The sequence below is a fragment of the Grammomys surdaster genome, unplaced genomic scaffold (assembly GCF_004785775.1).
Source record: "Grammomys surdaster isolate TR1022 unplaced genomic scaffold, NIH_TR_1.0 314, whole genome shotgun sequence".
In the NCBI taxonomy this organism is placed as follows: Eukaryota; Metazoa; Chordata; class Mammalia; order Rodentia; family Muridae; genus Grammomys; species Grammomys surdaster.
Window position 1 is genome coordinate 1,025,561 of NW_021604733.1, and position 15,586 is coordinate 1,041,146.

The window sequence follows — 15,586 nt, forward strand, 5'->3', positions numbered from 1 at the left end:
GGGCACTCAATGTGCACGCTCTTGCTCTGCTGATAACTCGGCCTTAGGATAATGGTTGTCTGGCTTGACATTTCTTAGGTAGCTCAATCCTTTCTTTTAAAATCAAAGCTTCTTTACTCTGCTGTATCCTGTACAACTAAATGACAGCCATCCCTGCCCAGGTTAACCTGACTACATTCAGTGATTCCTGCTTAGTTTAATGAGGTGTGTCTGGTTTAGTTAGGGTTTTATTGCTGTGAAGACACACTACAACCACAACAACACTGTAAAGGAGAACATTTAATTGGAGCTGACTTACAGTTCCAGAAGTTTAGCCCATTATCATCATGGTGGGAGGCATGGTGGCACACAGGCAGCCATGGTGCTGGAGAAGGAGCCGAGAGTTCTACTTCTTGATCCGCAGACAGCAGAAGGAGACTGTGTGTTACACTAGGCATAGTTTAAGTATAGGAGACCTCAAAGCCCACCCCCACAGTGACACACTTCCTCCAACAAGGCCACACCTACTCCAACAAGGCCACACCTCCTAATAGTGCCACTCCCTATGGGCCAAGCATTCAAACACACACTTGAGTCCATGGAGCCCATTCCTAGGTCAAACCACCACACCTTGTCTCAGAAGAAAAAAGGGGGGTCAGGACTATAGAGCTAAGCAGAATTCTCAAAAGATAAAACACAAAACACTGAGAAACACTTCAAGAAAATTTCAGGATCCAATCACCTCTCAATAGCGCCACCAGCTGGGGTATCACAGCTTCAACATCCGACTCTTTAGGGATGTTTTATATGCAAAACAGAAGGCCACGTTTTGTTTTGTCTTTCCACCTTGACTTTCAGCCAATGAGTCAGGAGAGACCCCGTTGGACATCGCCAAGCGGCTCAAACATGAACACTGTGAGGAACTGGTAAGCATCCACCCTGAGTAGATGGCCTGGGGTGCAATGGGGTAGGGGAATGGAGTAGAGCCAGTCTCCCTGGACAGCAACAACAGGGCACAGAAACACACATCTTGGGCTATGCTAAGTACTAGCTGGCCTGGAGGAGCACTCTGGGAAATCTTTGCTGGCCAGGTGGCTACCTTCTTGTGGTGGCACTTGTAACTCAGCATGTGATTATTGAACATGGTGGTAGTCCCAGACTCCTTAGGCAGCTGGAATAAAGGCGGGGCCTCCACATTATCTGCTACCCATGAGCACCTAGCTCTTTGTCCCAGCATGTCCAGCTGCAGGTCCTACCTTTATCCTTAAACCCAGAGCATGCAGGGCAGTGTGTGTCTCTCTTCTGTTCTGGAAGAAGAGGTGCGTGGCTGGGGGAAGGGGCTTCAGGGTCAGCAGTCGTCAGTTTGCAATGGGCTGTGCCTCATTGCAGCCTTGGGAACATACCCCCAGGTTGTCATCACTTCACTTGTAACATTGAGTTAGTTAACACTCCTGTGCAAGGTTATTGTAAGAATTGTTGAATTATGCAAAGCAGGTGCACATAGTAAGTACCCAACCCACAGGACTCTTAAATGCTACCCAACTAGAGGATAAGTAACAGGTGCTTGTCTCAGATCTTACCCATCACGCTGTTTAATCTTTAGTTCCTGTTTAATAGATGAGGAAGTAGGTATAGAAAAGTCAAGTGACTTACTCAAAGTCACACAGCAACTGTCTGGCCCTAAACACCAAATACAGATAATCCATTGACGTACCTCCTGCACAGCTGGCGGAGAATCAGCCAGCTACTTTCTGTGAGAGAACTGAAGAAAGGGGGATCATTTTCTGCAGGGCTGCAGGAAGGCTGACTCAGCAGCAAACATGTCCCTTCTGCAGTTGACTCCAGGTTGTGCTAAGACCTATATGCTGGCCATCACCTTTTAGGTTGCCAAATTCCACGCCTGTGTGGCACACTGCACGATTTACCGAAAGTCACTGACAGGGGGCTTTGAGGGTCTGGGTTATTCTGTGAATCAGGTACAGGGACCTCCATAGAGACCCAGGGATTTAAATGAGCTGTCCTGGAACGGAGTGGAATCTACTTGTGAGTACTTCCAAGACCCTCCTCCCTGGCCTGTCCATTCTTGGTCTGGTCTCCCATGAGGGTCTGTCTCTTGTTGAAAACGGGGGCAGCAGCACTAACTGCCCTGTCCTCCTTCCTAGCTCACTCAGGCCTTGTCAGGGAGGTTTAACTCTCATGTTCACGTCGAGTACGAATGGCGGCTGTTGCACGAGGACCTGGATGAGAGCGACGACGATGTGGACGAGAAGCTACAGGTTTGTGCCATGATGCCACAAACGATTCCGCAAACTTCGAGCAGAGCAGGGTGGGGCCTGGCCTGCCGTCTTGTGAGTTCATTGATCCAGGCGGGTTCCAGTCTTCCCCTTCCCGTTTCTCTCCTAGCTCCAGTCCATGGTGGCAGGTGCTAGGTCCTGCTGGCAGGTGACAGTGTTTATGTGGCTGGTCATGTGGTCTGAGTGACCTTAGAAACCACCAAGTGGGAACCACTCCACAGCCTTTGGGGTTCACTGGCTCCAACTCCTTTTATGGGATGGGGACTTCTAAGCCTCAAGAGAGGCTGACAGCTGTTTGCACACAGCCCTGCAATGAGCACAGGGCTCTAGCTTTGGTCCAGTCCCCTTATCACACACACTGCCAAGCATACCTTGGGATGATGGCACCTTCGTGCAGGTCTGTGGGTGCAGAACCAGGTATGCCACCATGCTCTGTATTGAAATGAAAGGAAAGGCCTTGTTGAACACATTTTTATGGTCTTACTGTTTTATTTTTTATAGTACCTTAGTATTCTAATAGGAAGTATAAACCGAGATGACTAATAGATACAAATGGGAAAAAATATTTCTGAAGCCCATTGGGCCATCGGTGATGGAAAAGCAGGAGTTAACAGCTATACTTAGTATTTCTCTGTAGTACAGATATGTAAATGATGGGAGGAAGTTACATCTCAATAAATCTTTATTTATAAAAGCAGTAAGGTATTTCTGTCAGTCATGGAGACCTGAGTTTGATCTCTAGGACTCCTATGGTGGAAGGAGAGAACTGGGCGCCATAGTTTCCTCTGGCCTCCTCATATGTACTTATACACAGAGAACACACTATTTTTTTTTTAAGCAAGTGATAGCCAAAAGGGTCAGGATTTACTGACCCCTGATTTATTGAGATCTCAACAGCTCATGGTTCAGAGTAATGTGGATTGCCGCTCGTTGGTCAGAGCCATTCTGTCAGAAGAAAGTGTGTTTGGAAAGGAGCACAGAGCTAGGCTGGTTTGTAAGATGAAATAGCTGCTATTTGAAGTTCTTCACAGAATTAAGAACTGTAAATAGTAAACCAGGACTCTGAGGAGGTGTGTGTGTGTGTGTGTGTGTGTGTGTGTGTGTGTGTGTGTGTGTTTGTTTTAATTACAAGACACAAGAAGAAGGAACTTTAAAATCTTGCAGTTCAAATGCAACAGCGTAGTGCTGAAATGGTACCCACCACACGTGGATGAGTGTTCACTGTCTAGTTGATCCAACTCAGAGAAAGCCATAGCTCCATCTCATGCTCTTTCCCTGCCATTCTTCTACAGCCTAGCCCCAACCGACGGGAGGACCGGCCTGTCAGCTTCTACCAGCTGGGGTCCAGCCAGTTTCAGCCCAATGCTGTGTCTTTGGCCAGAGATACTGCAAACCTCACCAAGGACAAGCAGAGGGGCTTCGGGCCCAGCATCTTGCAGAATGAGACCTATGGAGCTATCCTGAGTGGCAGCCCGCCTTCCTCCCAGTCACTACCCCCCAGCACCACCAGCGCACCCCCACTCCCACCTCGGAATGTTGGCAAAGGTATACAGTTTTGAGTCCCCTGCAAATACATATGGGCTTTGGCTTTGAGAAGTTACATGTATGGTTGTTTATTCTGTAGCTGTTTGCTGTTTGCTTCCATAAGGAATTCCATTATTCTTAGCATGTCAGACCAGTAGAGATTCTGATTGGGTTCTTACTCGGGCAGAGATGTGCATGGGGTAATGCAGGGCTGCCCCAGGCAGTGGTGATGGGTGGGCCTGCAGCTGGTCAGCTAGGGTGTCCTCTGCCGCCTTCCCACTGTATCCTTTCTCCGCTGGCTCCCCTCTCAGTGTCCTGATTATTCCCTTTCTTCTTTCTCAGGGCTAGCTTAAAGCACTGTGGTGACTTAGTATCTTTCTAGAATACCTTTGAAATGAAGGAGTAGAAGGTAGTAATTTGGGGAACAGTGCTCAGCCTAACTGTAAAAACACAAATGTGTGGGCCCTCCTGATGTCCTAAGTCTGAAAAACGCCACAAAACTACCCCGTCTCTACATAGCAGACCCACTGGACAGGTGATTTTTTTCATTTGTTTGTTTGCTTGGTTGCGTTTACAAATAGGGAAACATGAACAGCTTGTCTTATAGCGAAGACCAGCTAGTCACTGGCTTCGTGAAGTGGCCAGCAAGTGGGCATCCTGGCTCAGCCAGGCCTGCCAACCTTAGGTGGTTGTCTTCAGGGCCTTCTAGGTCAAGGGGGGGAGAGGCTTCCCTGGGAAGAATAGTAGCTTCTACTTGCTGTCCCTGGACTGTGGCTGCTATGCAGAAAGGCATTGTTAACTGTCTCTTGCAGCAGCTGGGAAGGGGAGGGCAGTATGAGATGGTACTAGGTATTGAGTAACTGGAAGACCAACTGGACAGACCACATGTGTCCCTGTCCTGCACTCAGGGAGGCCCAAAGAGTTAGGTGAATCACTGAAAAGCAAAGGTGTAGAGCAGGCCCTGTATCCTCCACCTCTTCCACCCACCCCTAACACCCACACCACCACACATTCATTCCTCCTGGGCTTAACGAGGACTCCCTGTCACCTCCTACAGGCTGTCCTGGGCAGTGCAGAGCCTTATGGGCATCTCAGTGCTTCTTCATCCTGGAGAGGTGTGTTGATTCTGAAAGGCCCAGCGTCTCAGAGACTGGGTATCTGCATTCCCAGGAGAAGCTTGTGCTGGCTCTATGACAGAGACCTCATTCACTCTGTTGGGTGGCAGGAAAGGATTGGTCAGCATCTCATCTTGATTTCTTGCAGTCCTGGAATCTGAGAGATTGCTTTTCCTACTTTTAAGGCCATAATATCCCTAGCTCTGGGTTTTTTTTTGTGGGGGGGAGGTGGTGTTTTGTTTTCACATGAAGTAAATCGCACCCCTTTCCTGCCTCTCCCTTCCCCTAGAGTCTACACTTGGTGTGAAGATGGAGTTCTCACCCTATGTCCCACACTGAGATACACACTTACCATAGGGCAAGTTGGAAGGTTCCATCCCAACCCTGGGGTTGGCCTTTGAGGGTGTGTCTCGTCACTTCCAGGCTCAGCCCTCCCCTTAGATACAGAGACATCCGTGTACATCTGAGTAAATGGTACACGGTGAGAAAGATGGTGACCAGGGAAACATGGCCACCTTGGGGGTCACCTGAATCACTGGATCATCTGCGCTGATCTCCAGGCAGATATGTTAAAGGAGGCTTGGGGAGAGCCCCACCCATGGTATTTGGAATACGCCCTTCCTCCTCCCCACACTGGCTGAGAACAGGGTCTCTGTGGCCCACAGTGGGAGGGGACAGAAGGGCAGAGATGAGCAGACGTTCTGTAGGTCCTGAATGCGATGCTCAGTAGATTTATGGCTATTTATTTCGTTCTTCAAACTATAATATTTTTAAAATGTCATCAAACTAGAAAAGGCCCCCTGTGAGCATTCCCTGGAGCGCTTTGTTTATTATTTTTGTCTCACTTTCTCTACCAGAGGAAAGAGTAAGTCCCAGGGCTCTGTTGCTGTTCTAGAAGGCTCATGTTGACCTTTTATGAGTGAGAGGATCAATAACGACGTGTTTTGTTTCTGTTTTTGTTCCGTGTGTGTGTGTGTATGTGTGCCTGTGTGTGCCTGTGTGTATGCGTGTGGGTTTAGTTCAGACAACCACCTCAGCTAACACCCTGTGGAAGACAAACTCTGTAGGTGTGGACGGTATCAGCAGGCAGCGATCTTCGTCAGATCTGCCAGCTGTCCACCCACCGCTGCCCCCTCTTCGAGTGACATCTACCAGTACGTTTTTTTTTTTCTCCTTTTTTCCTTTCTTGCCAGTGGGCCTTATGAATCTGGAAAACAGGGGCACCGTTGGCAGCTGTGGGCTGCACACAGATGTATACCAGATGTTGTCCCTATGGCCTCAACCCTTACAGCCTCCACCTTAATCTCCCGTTCATTCCCTTGCTACCCTTAAAATGACTCACTCTTTATTCTGTCTTGCCAGGTATTTTAACAGCATCCACACTTGAGTTTCTTTGGCTGTGTAGTGATTTGGGAGTGGTCATTTCAGTCATGATCTGGCATGATATTTCCAGTGCCAATGTGTGGTTGGCAGTTCCCAATCCCGGGAGATAGGCAGTACGAAAGGGCCTTTGTCCTGCTACAGAGCCAAACATTTTCACTGGGTCAGTGACACCAGCCCTCTCTGCTCCCTGCCCTACCTCTCAGCCCAAGGAGCAGGGAGTCCTGCGTCTCTGGGTATATTGCTTCCAAGGCATCGGGGCCCTTCCTAGGCCACACTGCCTATGGCTTATACAGAAAGCAGTTCTAACCCTTCTGCAGGAATTGCCAAGAGGGTAGATGCTAGCAGCAGCAGCAGCAGCAGCAGGGGCAGTATGTCCCAGAAGCTCTGCAGAGGGATTTGGGGCAGGGTCCAGCTGTAGTACACTGAGGTCAAACATCAAGAGGATTCTTAGTATGATGTAGCTGGGCTAATATACCTTAGACTTTTCCATTAAAATGAAAAAGGGAAGAAAGAGGGAGAGAGAAACCGTAAAATAGACCCTTTTTTCCCTTCCCATAGCCCTTCTTGATCTATATATATGTCTGTTCCCATCCTGAGACAAGCCACTGACAAGGGCCTGGTGCTGTTTGAGAGATGGGTGGGTGAAGGCAGGCCCAGGCGCGTGACCTTACTCTGTTGTTGTTTTTAAACAGTTCTGCCCACTTGGTCACTCTGCTTTGCTTCTGTGCTTCAGCCTACTGTCTGTAAAATACAGATAGCAATAGATTCCAACACCTCTCCACTCAGACTGGGAGCCCCATACTAGTTGATTGTCACCGTTTGTCCTTAGAGCTTCCCCCACTACAGGCTGGTGGGGTGCATAGAGTTCTTCCCCTTTTTGGTGGTGGGTGGGTCACTTGATGCAAAAGGAGCCCTGGCCCAAGCATTCTGGGTATCTTAGGGCAGATGTCAGACATGAAACTAACTTCAGACTCTGCCTGCTCGGCTGGTTTTGGGGCAGCTCAGCGCAGAATCATGGGCTGGCCACTACACAGGTTTCTGGCTAAACACACACAAGCCATAGCAAACTTTCAGTGGTAGTTGAGGGTGCCCTTACTGGTCTGCCCCTCCTTGTAGTTTCCCAGAAGAAACAGGCTGAGAAGCAGCCATAGGTGTACCCAGAAGAGTGCTAGAGAAGAGAGAGGCCTCCAGTAAGAGACTAGATATGAGACTTAGGGGCTTACTCTCTCTTTCCCTCCCCCTTTTCTCTCCACAGATCCCCTGACCACCACACCACCCCCTCCTGTGGCTAAGACATCAGGAACTCTAGAAGCCATGAGCCAGCCAAGCAAGTCCTCCCAATCCGGAACCTCACAGAGCAAGCCCCCGCCCCTGCCACCCCAGCCACCCACCCGCCTGCCTCAGAAGAAGCCAGCTTCTGGGTAACTGTTGCCCTTGCCTGGCCACTCTGTGCCTGGACACATTAGCCATCACTGCCTCTCACATTCAGAAGGCTTCCAATGGCATTGTCCTCATTTCTTCATTGGTTGGAACTTCTGTGTGAGCCCTGGAAATCTGTGTTTCTACCATGCTAGGCTGAGAGGCCAAGTGTGTAACTTACTGATCAGCTCTCTGGGCCATTCATGTTAATTCTGAGAGGAGGTTTTTAGCTGTCGTACAAACTTAGATCTTAAATCTGTATAACTGACTTAGATTTTTGTGTATTAACACTGGGATTTTTGGAGTCGAGTCCTCAAGACCCAGGCTCCTGTTGGATCTGTGTTTAGCTCCCCAGGAGCATTATCTTGTGTGGTCCCTCACAGTGTCTGTTAGATGTTTCCTGTAGACAAGGGCTTTCTCCTTTGTACACACACTGCAAAGGGATCTGGCTACCTGTTTTGAAATTAGTTAATATTTTTATATTTTATTTTATTGTATGAGTGTTTTGTCTGCTTGTATATGTGTGGACTACTTACATATCTGGTGCCTGAGGAGGCCAGAAGAGGATGTCAGATTCCTGGACTGGAGTTAAAGATGGCTGTGAGCTACCATATGGGCGCTCAGAATCAAACCCATGTCCTCTGGAAGAGTAACCAGTACTCTGAACCACTGAGCCATCTCTTAAGCCGCCTCCCCCATCTCTAAATCTCTTAATCTATATTTTTATAGTAGAAAGTGAATATTTTTTTGGTTTTTTTAAAGATTTATTTATTTATTTATTTAATGTAAGTACACTGTAGCTGTCTTCAGACACCTATATGAGGGCATCAGATCTCATTGCATATGGTTGTGAGCCACCATGTGGTTGCTGGGAATTGAACTCATGACCTCTAGAAGAGCAGTCAGTGCTCTTAACCGCTGAGCCATCTCACCGGACCAAAGTGGATTTTGTTTGAGAGTCTTTGTTTTTACACTACTAAGATTCTAGGTCTCTGTGGGAGGTAATGGATCAGAGCTACAGACTATATGTATTTGTACACGAATGCGCTTTCATCTTTTTCTGTATTCTATAGATTTCTCTGTTGGACCCCAGAGTTCATGTCAGTATCTCCAGTTTCACTCACATAGGTACAGACCGTGCCAGCACCTAAGGTTTTAAGACACGTCCATTTAGCTGGTGCATGCTTTACAAGTCCTGTTACCAAGATTGCCGTTGGCACAGTGGGGCAGCTTGCCTTTGCCATAGCTGAGCCCTCTAGGCTGGGAGTAGAGGGGCTGGTGTTGTGGAGGTCTCCCCACTCCATGGTAGCTGTTGCTACCTCAGACGAACTCGTCTGAGCTACTGACCGCAGCGTCCACATGCATATATATATGATCTCTTCGAGTGGTGTGACTTCCTCACGACATGAAGCCTGGCCCAAGACAGGTCCCTCAAAACAAGCCAGGCCCTGGGAACTAGCCAGTGTTACTGCATGAGCAGTGCTGGACACTAGGCCTGAGTGCATAGAGAGGGTTCTGGTGGAACACAGGACAGCCAGAGTGTGCATTTTAATGCCATTTTCCCATACTTGCTACTCCCTTGCTCAGAGGTGAGAACCCTGTTCCTATGCTCGGTAGTGCAGTCACCCCTTCTTGTGAACACTCTCCTGGTTCTGCCTCTGCCTATCCTAGAGGCTGAAGCCTTCTTTCCCTGCTTGGACCAAGTCCATTTCCGGTACCCACGCTTAGCTGTGCAACCTCTAGCCCCTGTCCAGGTCAGGTGTCCCTGCTGTGTCATTGACTCCTTGTCTCATGCAGGTAGGATCTTTAGTCAGGTAACTAGACCACTAAGTCCTACCCACAGTCTGACCTTTGCCCTACCTGGTTCTGACAAACCACTCTGAATGCATGAAGCCCCATGCCCTGTCACTTTCAATATAATTCCCACGTCTCATCTGTCAGACTGAGTTGGCCTTTCCTTTAAATGTGCCATCTGATTTTTATCAAATAGCACAACTATTCTGACAGCCCCACCTGATCCCAAAGGTCAAATCCAGGTACATGTTCCTGATTGACCCTCCCAAGGCCCTGTGTCTTTCTGACTCTTCCCTCATTTTCCTTTGGGCCAGAGCCAGTTTTGAAGATGGTGGTGGTGACAGCATGGTAGCTTCTCATATGGTTTACCAAAGCCAGCTTGGTGGCACTGCCATCTAGAGGCAGGGCTGGGGGCTCAGTCCCCACCTGGGCTCTACACTGTAGCTGGGGAGTGGGGTTTTCTCTTTAGCTGGCATTCTGTCACCATCTTCTTCAACTCCTGTATCGGATTCTATGCCTGTTTTAAAAACATACTCACAGAGAAGGTTTCTCGATGCTATTCTTTTCTTAAAATTTCAATTCTCATCGTAAATCAAACTCTTTTTATACCATCTGGGGTTTGTTCCATCAGAGCTTTATCTCTTGTTTCATAAGGGCTGAGTAATTTGGGAGAGAAGTGGGCTCTTTCTTTGCTGGCTCCCAGGGATTGGGCCTCTGTGTAGCTGTCGTGTTCTCTGTAAGTGCCCCTGCGCCCTCTCTTCCTGCCTCAGATTAGACAGTTAACACTGACTACCAGACTGCAGTCGGCTGTTTCCTCACTGTAACAAACAGCCGAGAGGAACAGTCTGAAAGAAGAAAGGTTTGTCTTGGTTCACAGTTCTTGCCACAGGCCATTTGGCTCCTTTACAGTCGGTCTGGGAAAAGACATGAACGTCATGGTGGAGTGGGGCAAAACTATTCACCTCACAGCAGCAGGAGAGAGTGGAGGGCACAGAGTGGAGAATAGGCCAGAGGCGTGCTAGGTCCTTGAAAGGCCCTGGTGATCCTGTCTCCTGCTTGCTGTTGCCCTTTAAGAATGTTACCAGATTTTAACTCCATCAGTGGACAAACTCACTTCCCAAAAGTACATCCCCCGGCAGCTGACATTTAAGCATGAGAACCTTTGTGGGGAACATTTCATAACACTAGGTTTCCCTGAGGTGGTAGGGCTGTTTGTCTCTGGAACTCTCCGTCTGAGTGATTCCCCGCTCCTCGGGCAACTCAAGTTCATGGTGTCTGCCTAAAAGGTGTATGATTTCTGGGATTAAAATTAATCTTATACTTGGTCCCTCTGCTTTTGAAATATTCCTGCCAGCTGCCTCTGGTGTCCCTGGGTGAGATTGTCTTGCCCTGTGTCCTCCCTGGAATAGAAGCTGTCTTCAGTGTGCTGGGGAGGGGTACCTGGGAGTCCAGGGATTTGTCAGCTCCTGATATAGCTTTGGGGATTTTGTTGTGGTTTGTTCTTGGTGAATCCTCTTGCTCATTGCATGGCCTTCCCTATCTCCCACTTCCAGAGGTCCTTAGCCTGACAGAGATATTACCATATACCTGGAACTATTCAGGGCTTTTGTTACACTTGTGTATGAGTCTCTTGCTTGGTCAACTAGATCAGTTATAATTCCTGCTGATGTTTCCAGCTTCTAACGTTCTTTGTTTTCCAGTTCTTTGTACATTTGGTTTGAATTTTCATTTCTAATTGTTTTGCTTGGGAAGTGTATTTTCAATATGCTATCCCTTCTTCCTCCCTCCTCCCTTCTCCCTTTTTCCCTCCTCCCTTCCTCCCTCTTCCCTCCTACCTTTTCCCTCCTCCCTCACCTCTCTCTCTTCCCACATCCTACTTCCTTTATGATACTGGGGATGGAACCCAGAGCTTTGCACCTTCTATGAATGCACTCCTCACTGAGCAACAGCTCCAGGCTGCAGTCTGACATTTTCAAATCAGAATGTCGCATGTATTATATTTTGCTGAGACATCCTTCTAGAGCCCAAAGTACACATCCACACTGTACTGTTCATAAATGGTGACTTGATTAAGGTTGCCTACTGAGTTACACTGTCACAAGTATGCTTCCCAAGCCCCTCTGCTAGACAGCCATGGCCTGGACCTCTCCTGGGCTTGTGTTTCCTTCCTCTTCCTCTTGGAACATTCCTGGATTCTCTGGCTCCTAGATACTGCTTTTTAAGGTGCCAGGTCATGTCTTAAAATTCTGGACAAGGAACAATGGACTCCTAGCACTCTCCAGGCAGATGAAAACAGTGGTACTAGCCAGCAAGCACCAGCTCCCAGCATCCTCCTCCCGCCCACTTCCCCAGTGCTCACAAAAGCCAAGATAGGACCATGGATGAGTTTTATGTCCAGGGCCATCTCGCTGGTTTTAATCCAACTGAAAGAGGAGGCATGCGGTGACAAAGCACATGTTATCAGGGTCTGGCTTGTCTAGGACAGATTTGGGTGAATGGACCCAGGTTGCCACTGCTGGTAGAATTCCATGTAAAGGAAGACATGGTGTATAAGCCGCCGCCGCCACCACCACCACCACCACTACCCCACCGCCAGTTATTTTGAACATGATATAAATCTGTCGTGTCATATTTGTTCTTTTAGAGCAGGAGACAGCAAGAGCAGGCCTACAGGCAAGCTGCTGCCGCTGCTAATGTCCATGAGTCACAAGCTGTCAGTGGGTTCACATGTTGGGTGAAATTTTCAGTTGAGAATCTTTCATGGCATGTGAAATTCCCAGGACTTAAGATTTTAGTACCTGAGTCTTAGTTTCTCTTCTCTTGCTGTGAAGAGACACTGTGACCGAGGCAACTTACAAAAGAAGGAGTTTATTGGGGCTCACAGTTCCACAGTTAGAGTCCATGATCATCAGGGTGGAGACCATGGCAGCAGGTAGGCAGGCATGGCCCTGGAGCAGTAGCTGAGAGCTCACATCCTGATCCACTGGCACAAGGCAGAGGGAGAACCAACTGGGAATAGAATGGACTTTTGAAGCCTCAAAGCCCACCTTCAGTGACACACGTCCTCCCACAGGCCACACCTCCTAATCCTTCCTAAACAGTTCTACCAACTGGGGACCAAGAATTCAAATATATGAGTCTATAGGGGCCAATCTCATGCAAATCATCACACTTATAAGTGAAGTTTCATTGGCATGGCACACTGTGTGCTGATACACCATCCATGGTACCTTCCCACCTTGGTAACAGACAGAACTGAATAGTTGCCAGAGACTAACTCACAAAAATGTATCATTTGGCTGTTTTACTTTTTTTTTTTTTTTTTGTTTTTTTTTTTTGTATTGGCCTAGGTTGGCCTTGAACCAGCTGGCCTTTTAGGACAAGGCTGGTTGACTATGATTCTCTGCTAAGTATCTCGTGTGAGCACTTCACATCTGAGTTGAACACGGAGTAGGAAGTTGGCCCTCCACTTAATAGTGTCTGCTAGGACATATACGCCCAGAGGCGGTGGGAATCAAATTGAACCTTGGCTCTTACGGTTTTCAGCCCCTTGGGGAAAAAAAAATAAAAATACAACCAAGTCTTGTTCTTTTCCTCTTCGTCCTGAGGCTGCAGACACCAGCACCCACTGGGGCTGCAGAGGAAGTGTCTGAAGGAAGTGACCCGCTGTGGAAAGAATCCCATCCCAGGCTGCCTCCTGCTTCCTCGGCCCCTCCCAAGGCTTGCCTGCCCAGTTGTTTGTCTTACTTTCTGCTAGGTCCCACCAACCTGGCTAGGCAACTGAGAGAAAAACTTCTGTCTTAGCCCTTCACAGACCCTAGTCCCTTTTCCCTTTAGAGAATGAGCAAAGCTAATGTCCCGCCTTCTATAGGTGAAAAGCTGCCTCTCTGCATATCTACTGTGGCAGGTCTGAATGGATAGAGCCCCCTATGCCTGCTGTGAGGAGCACTTGTCTGTCTCTATTGCACAGCTATAGGAAATGCTGGACAGGCTTGTGCTCTGCCTCTGGAGCACAACATTGGTTCCCAGGCCAGGCACCGCGGAGCTCAGAGGCACCAGTAGCACGGACCTGCGCGGTGCCTACACAGACCCTGGCAGGCCACCCAGGCCTGAGGTTAAGCTTCAACTCTTCCCTTTCACGTGGTGATGAAGACTCAGGCAGGGGCTGGAGTACTAGAATGAATGGAAGCAGTGATGGGTGCTTAGCTTCTGCCCTGGGTTAGGATCAGGATCTAGCACTTCACTCTGGACCTTTCCTTTTCCAAGCGTGGGGAAAAGGCACACGTGATAGCATACATTGAGCACAAGCTTAAGCACTGATGGCCTGATGGCAGGTTCCTTATCAGGGGATTATGGTCGGAGCAAGTGGCCTCGGTGATCAATAAATCTGTATTTCTTTCCTTGTAGGACTGACAAGCCAACCCCACTGGTCAACAAAGGACAGCCGAGAGGACCTGGTAATTCTTTAACTTGGAGCAGGTTGATTCTGCAGGGATGGGATGGGGTGGAGTTGGGTTGGGGGTTGTGGATTTTTAGGCAGCTGGTCAGGTATATATAAAGGAGGGAAGTTCTCTGCCTTGTATAGGCCTTTTCTCTTGACACAACCAAACTTGTGCAGAGTCCTGTTTTCAAATATAACCCTGTGATTCTTACAGTTGTCTTACAGTTACAGCGGGTGGGGTAGGGGTGGGGTGTCTTATAAAGTTGCTTTGTCTTGGCTCTAACGCAGTGTATCTCTCTGAACAGAAGCTTCTGGTCCTCTGTCCAACGCCATGGCCCTGCAGCCCCCTGCACCCATGCCTCGGAAGTCACAGGCGGTAAGTGCACAAGCCTGCTAGCCTGCTAGCCTACCTGTGTTAGAGGGCTCTAAGGCAACCAGGCTTCCTGCTGCTCCCTGGTGGAGGGTTGGGAGATTCTTTCTGGTGCTGTTTCATGATCTGGGGAGCCGGCCAGCTTGGCCCTCTGCTCATAGTCCTCATGAGCGCCAGGCCCCAGGTGTTTCATTTCCTGGCTATGCCCAAGCTTTTGCTGCACCCGGCCAGCCCCACTGTCTTGACCTCTGTGTGTTTCTGAGCCCAGGTACGTGGCTCATGAGGCAAGCAGAAGGCATGAGGCCTGTTCTCTCTGCCTAAGAACTCGGCTTCCTACCAGCCTAGCCCTCATGCCTCCTCTTCTGATGTAGACCAAGTCAAAGCCCAAGCGAGTCAAAGCGCTCTACAACTGCGTGGCTGACAACCCGGACGAGCTGACTTTCTCTGAGGGCGATGTGATCATTGTGGATGGGGAAGAGGATCAGGAGTGGTGGGTGAGTCGGGGGTGGGGGTGGGGGTGGGGCTGTGCACAAGTAAGGGTGGGGCCAAGGGGCCTGTGAACAATGGAAGCTCTCAGCCTAAGCAGTCTGGATCTGGTGCTGCTACTAGGCTGCTGGGCAGTGCCTTCCTCATCCCTTGGTGTCTCCTGTGTGGGCACCTTCCTCCACGTGGGCCTTATCTGTCCCTCAGGTGAACACCTCGCTATAGATCACTTAGGCTACATTTTCAGAGCACACTTGATCAAGAGCTTCGAGACCCCAGACTTTCACATACAACCCTTCACCACCAATTTATGGAGCAAGGCGTCCAGAGAGCTGGGCTCCAGGGCAGAGTCCTCATGTCACTTTGACCCTGACAAAAGCTATCTGCTACTCAGCACCCGGGGAGCATAAGAGTGGCATGGGCGCTGGGCTTCTCCCAGAAGCCTTTGCAGCTCAGACTCAACCACTTACAAGCTACGGATCTTGGCAGCAGGTGCTTGGGTCTATAGACCTGGGTGACATCATTTCTGCAAGGAAGTTGTTCACAGCACTGTGGCAAAGATGCCATGAGCGGCAGCAGCAATGAAACAGGTCGGGGCTGGGGATGGGGTTAGGAATTAACCAGTAGAATGAGGTATACACAGAAAGCACTCGGCTGGGGCTGCCACCCAGTGGCCACTCATGGCCCTGCTGTATAGACAAAGCCCAGATACAAGTATTTCAAAAGGAACCTCAGAACTTGGGGAGGACTTTGCTTGTCAATAACAAGGAGTTTGACCTGATCT

The 15,586-nt window shown here is 49.0% G+C and overlaps 1 protein-coding gene across 1 annotated transcript in view; it reads left to right on the forward strand.

The window, feature by feature from the left end:
• The window catches only part of Asap2 (ArfGAP with SH3 domain, ankyrin repeat and PH domain 2), a 116,919-nt gene that overhangs the window by 97,851 nt on the left and 3,482 nt on the right, over positions 1 to 15,586 (forward strand). The window contains exons 19-25 of the mRNA XM_028777751.1: positions 838 to 905; positions 2,142 to 2,255; positions 3,566 to 3,818; positions 7,551 to 7,716; positions 13,916 to 13,965; positions 14,255 to 14,325; positions 14,691 to 14,813. Of these exons, the coding sequence (XP_028633584.1) occupies positions 838 to 905; positions 2,142 to 2,255; positions 3,566 to 3,818; positions 7,551 to 7,716; positions 13,916 to 13,965; positions 14,255 to 14,325; positions 14,691 to 14,813 (845 nt within the window). The remainder of the gene's footprint in view (positions 1 to 837; positions 906 to 2,141; positions 2,256 to 3,565; positions 3,819 to 7,550; positions 7,717 to 13,915; positions 13,966 to 14,254; positions 14,326 to 14,690; positions 14,814 to 15,586) is intronic.